The 4,643-nt window shown below is 56.0% G+C and overlaps 1 protein-coding gene across 1 annotated transcript in view; it reads right to left on the reverse strand.

Moving 5' to 3' along the window:
- Nucleotides 1-4,643, reverse strand: part of ITPR3 (inositol 1,4,5-trisphosphate receptor type 3) — a 39,718-nt gene that overhangs the window by 8,955 nt on the left and 26,120 nt on the right. Inside the window, exons 37-46 of the mRNA XM_005428909.2 lie at nucleotides 4,528-4,643; nucleotides 4,218-4,326; nucleotides 3,986-4,076; nucleotides 3,627-3,796; nucleotides 3,020-3,194; nucleotides 2,128-2,312; nucleotides 1,354-1,554; nucleotides 903-1,013; nucleotides 515-610; nucleotides 203-304 (exon numbers count right to left, since the gene is read on the reverse strand). The exon at nucleotides 4,528-4,643 is cut by the window's right edge and continues 4 nt beyond it. Of these exons, the coding sequence (XP_005428966.1) occupies nucleotides 203-304; nucleotides 515-610; nucleotides 903-1,013; nucleotides 1,354-1,554; nucleotides 2,128-2,312; nucleotides 3,020-3,194; nucleotides 3,627-3,796; nucleotides 3,986-4,076; nucleotides 4,218-4,326; nucleotides 4,528-4,643 (1,356 nt within the window). The remainder of the gene's footprint in view (nucleotides 1-202; nucleotides 305-514; nucleotides 611-902; nucleotides 1,014-1,353; nucleotides 1,555-2,127; nucleotides 2,313-3,019; nucleotides 3,195-3,626; nucleotides 3,797-3,985; nucleotides 4,077-4,217; nucleotides 4,327-4,527) is intronic.

Genomic DNA, 4,643 nt, shown 5'->3' on the forward strand with positions numbered 1-4,643 from the left:
ACGGCTGCTCCCCACAGCCAAAGGCACATTTGGCTCCCCAGGGAGGCCAATCTGCCTGGAGGAAATGTGCAAAATGATGGAGGGAAATGTGCAGAATTATGGAGGGAAATGTGCAAAATGATGGAGGGAAATGTGCAGAATGATGGAGGGAAAAGCGCAACCTGTGAGCACAGCCTGGCAGGATGCTTTTATAGCTCCCTACCTGCAGCGCCAGGATATAAATGTTGTGTCCAACTTCCCGGGGGGAAACCTCGGCGTTCTCACACTCCTCCTCCTGCAGATACGCCTTCTTAATCACATCCACCTGCAGGGCAGCACAGAACACTGAGCTCCTCCCCGCTCCCTGCTTTCCCCTCCAGCCAGGGTTTGGGCAGGAGGAGCAGCAGTGGGGCAGGGGAGGCAGAAACTGCAGCAGGACCCAGGGCAGAGGATGCCCAGCTGTGGGCTGGGGGCTCATTCCCAGTGGGACATTCCCAGTGGGACATTCCCAGTGGGACATTCCCAGTTCCCTCACCAGTTCCTGGGGACGGAGGCTGATGAGGATCCGCTCGGCGTTCTCGCTGTCGTGCCTGCTCTCCATGAGGGCCAGCAGGAGCTTGGAGGCGTTGTCCTGGTGAGGAGAAGCCCTTGGTGAGGGGAGCTGTGCCCTGCCACTGCCCAGGGCTTTGGGGTGGGCAGAATTATCCAACTCCCTTGTGCCAGGGGCATCTGAGCGTGGTGGAGATGCCCCAGCCCTGCCCCACCCGAGGGTCTGACACAGGCAGAGTCCCCTCTACAGTGACAACCTCACCCCACAGCACACCCTGTGACCCTGCCAGTGAGTCCTGGCAGTGACACACGCAGTGACACACACAGTGACACATGGACACGTCTCTAAGCCCCCAGCCCAGGCCTCTGTGCACCTTCAGCTGCAGGACCAGGTCCATCCGGTACTTGCAGAGGGGGCTGATGTCGTTTAGGATCAGGGCTGTGATGATGTCGATCCCGTTGGACTCGTGGGTCACAATGCAGCTCTGGGGGAGTCGGGCAGTGTGTTATCCCACAGATCCTGCCAGTCCTCTCAGCTCCACCCTCCAGCACAGCCCTGGTCTGAAACACTGCCCTGCCTACAGCCCTGGGCCCCCAAACCTCCCCTCTCCCTGCAATTCACACCACTGAATTATTTCCCCCCATCTGCATCACCCCATTCTGCAGCCAAGCAGCAGCTGGTGACCTGTGCAGGAACCCTGTGACCTCTGCTGCCCACATTCTGCTCCTGCTCACATTCTGAACCCAAAACCTGTCCCTGCTTCCCCCACATCCCCCCCAGTGCTCCCCTGGTGCGTGATGAGGTTTGGGGAAGCCCGCCCAGACCTGGTTCTCGTGGCAGGGCCCCTGGCAGTACTCGGTCAGGGTCTCCAGGGTCTGGGTGATGAGAGCCACGTTGTACTCGTTGATGTAGAGGCCCAGCAGCCCCAGCCCGCCCGTGGTGCTGCCACACATGATGTCCAGGAACTGCAGCGTCTCACACACCAGGTTGTAGTTGGTTTTGTTGTTCTGGCACCGCAGGAAGTTCTGTGGAGCAGAGCGCAGCAATGGGGTCCCCATCCCTCTCTCCCCACACCCCTCCAGCCGCAGTTTGAGGGACATTTGGGCTGCGACTGCCCCTGTAGCCTACAGACCCCATCCACTCTTGCCTGGAACTCCTCCCACAGCCCCAAGCTGAATGGAGCACTGCACATGGGGAAACTGAGGCACGGAGCTGCTGGGTGCCACAGCATTTTGAGGCCTAACTGGGGCAGATCCCAACTGTCACCCTGATTTTTTAAGATTCTCTAAGCCTTCTGATGTTTACATCCTTGTCACACACTTTCTCACACACTTTCTGTAAATAACTCATCGTTTTGCATTCTTTTATAGAGGAGGAAAAATCTGATGGACCTTTGGTTTGCCCAGTGTCATTGGAGAGGCGGCACTTTCCCCCTCCAATCCACTGTCGCTTTCAGAAATCCATAAATGTTGGGAGTCAGAAAATAAACTGCCCCTTTTACCTCGAGAACAGCAGCGTGTCCGCATCGTGTTGCTTCCAACCTTCCCCCAGCCCAAGCCCAGAGCTGAGCCCCAGAGCCCCATGGCCCCAGCACCGACCTGCAGGTCGCGGTTGTGGTTCTCGCAGAGCAGCTGCAGGAAGCGCAGGATGGGCTCCATGATCAGCACTGTCACCCCCATCTCGTTGTTCTGGCCCTGCTCGCCGGGCTCGTGGCCCTTGCGGAACCCCACGGCCATCGGGTACCGCGTGGGGGTGCCGGGCAGCAGGAAGGTGTCTCCTCGTCCTGGAGGGAATAGGGCACACACGTGTTTTATGGGAAATCTTCTCCTTAGGATTTTTTGCTCCTGAGAAGCTGAGAAGCCTCAGGAACAAAATGTAAACAATGGTTATCTGCTGCTGTGGGATGCAGCAGGTGGATCTGTGATTGGTCTCATGTGGTTGCTTCTAATTAATGGCCAATCACAGTCCAGCTGTCTCAGACTGTCTCAGTCAGTCACAAGCTTTTATCATTCTTTTTCTATTCTTAGCTAGCCTTCTGTTGAAATCCTTTATTCTATTATTTTAGTATGAATATAATATATAATATATTATATTGATATATTTATATATGATTATATTATTATATTTATATATTTCGTTTTAATATAATATATATCATAAAATAATAAATCAAACCTTCTAAAACTTAGAGTCAACATTCTCATATCTTCCCCCTGTGAACACCATAATAGGAATTGTCCCCTCCTCAGCTCAACCTGTCACCAAGTCAGTGCTGGATAGGCTTTCTTCTACTCTTTTAGTATAGTTTTAATATAATATATATCATAAAATAATAAATCAAACCTTCTAAAACTTAAGAGTCAACATTCTTGTCTCTTCCCTCATCCTGAGACCCCTGTGACCACCACCATAGGAATCGTCCCCTCCTCAGGAATTGTCACCGAGCCAGTTCTGGCCTTCCTGGGGGGACAAGGGGACACTGCCATGTACCTTTGGTGCCAGGGTCGGGCTCGTCCTTGTCCTCACGGGGTTTGTTCCCGATGTCACTCATGTTCACCGACACCGTGGACTTGGTCTCCTGCTGCGCCTTCTTCATCCGGTCGTGCAGAACCTTGAAGAACTTCTCGGACTTCTTGTCGCTCGTCATGAGGTTGTAAAAGGATTTCTGGTGAAAGGACACTCGGTTCAGTCCCCACCACCATGTCCAAAGTGTCCCCGCCTGTCCCTCTGGGCAGCAGCCCCAGCACTGCAGGCATTGCCCAGGATAACCTGGTTTTTGCTGGAGCCACACTGGGTTTTGCACACAGCATTTTGCAGCTTCCCTGTGACAAAGGGTTTGGGATAACCCTGGAGGTCCCCCACCAGCGCTGCAGCCCTGAGCCATTTTAGGAATTCCCGGCAGAGGGCATCAGCAGAACTCCAGAAACAACCTGGAACCACCTGCTCTTCCCACAGCCTGTCATCCAGCCATGGAGCTGGGAAACCCAAATCGTCAGATTTCAGCACAAACAAGAGGTTTGTTTGCTCTGCCCAGGACTGAGAACTGGACCCTCACCCTGCCCACATCAACCCCTGGCTGCCCAATCCCCCTCAGCACCTGGATCTCGGTGTTGCCTCCATCCAGCAGGCGGATGGCCAGCAGGATGCTCTCCTGGAAGATCTTCTCGTTCTTGGTGTTCATGATGAGGTCAGCCACCAGCTTGGTGGCCCCTTCACGGTCCAGCCGGCACTGGACAGCGGCGATGGCCGACCAGTCCTGGTCCTGGCCTGTGTGAGAGGACAGGAGGGATGTGATGCTGTAGCAGCACAGCGCCAGCACAGCCCCACCACTGCCAGGGCATCTCAGTGCCACCCCCTCACCTCCCCAGATCCTCTGCTCCTCTGTGGAGCTGGCAACCAGCCACAGACCTGGTCCCATCGCTGTTTGAGGGGAAGGGGCACGAGAGGGGTACTCACCTCCCCCTGCAGCATCCCCCATCTCCCCCTTGGAGCTGGACCTCTTGTTCTGCAGGTAATTGTTCATGAGCATTTTCCGCAGCAGGTTGCCCTGCCAAGGCAAACAAACATCACCAGTGTCCCCACGCCAAGGCTGGGGCCAGGGCAGAACCAGCTGAGCACCCCTGGGTGCCCAGGGTGGGCTCTGCCAGCCTGGGAGCGGGGCTGGATGGACACACATCGTGCTGCTCACCCTCTCTCCATACTTGTTCCTCTTCACCAGCATCTGCTGCAGCGTCCTCAGCACCTTGATGCAGAGCTTCTCCTCCGTCTCCATGAGGTCCTTGGTGTGCTGCACCAGCCTGGCATTGTCACACAATTGTCACATTGTCACACCACCAGCCATTGTCACACAGCTGGGAGGGACCTGGGCATGCCAGGGGGAACCACATCCACCATCCCTCCAGCTGCAGGCACACAGGGCTGCACAGCCCACCCATGGTGAGGGTCTCAAACCCTTCCCAGCACCCCCAGGACCCCCAGGACCCCCAGCCCAGGCTCACTTGGACAGGAACCCCCCGCTCTCGCAGCGCTGGAACGCCTCCGTGCCCTCCATGAAGAGCAGCTCCGGCCGGTGCAGGACATCCACCAGCACGGACAGCTCAGCCTCCACCCGCGG

Source organism: Geospiza fortis, unplaced genomic scaffold (genome assembly GCF_000277835.1).
Source record: "Geospiza fortis unplaced genomic scaffold, GeoFor_1.0 scaffold14, whole genome shotgun sequence".
Taxonomy (NCBI): domain Eukaryota; kingdom Metazoa; phylum Chordata; class Aves; order Passeriformes; family Thraupidae; genus Geospiza; species Geospiza fortis.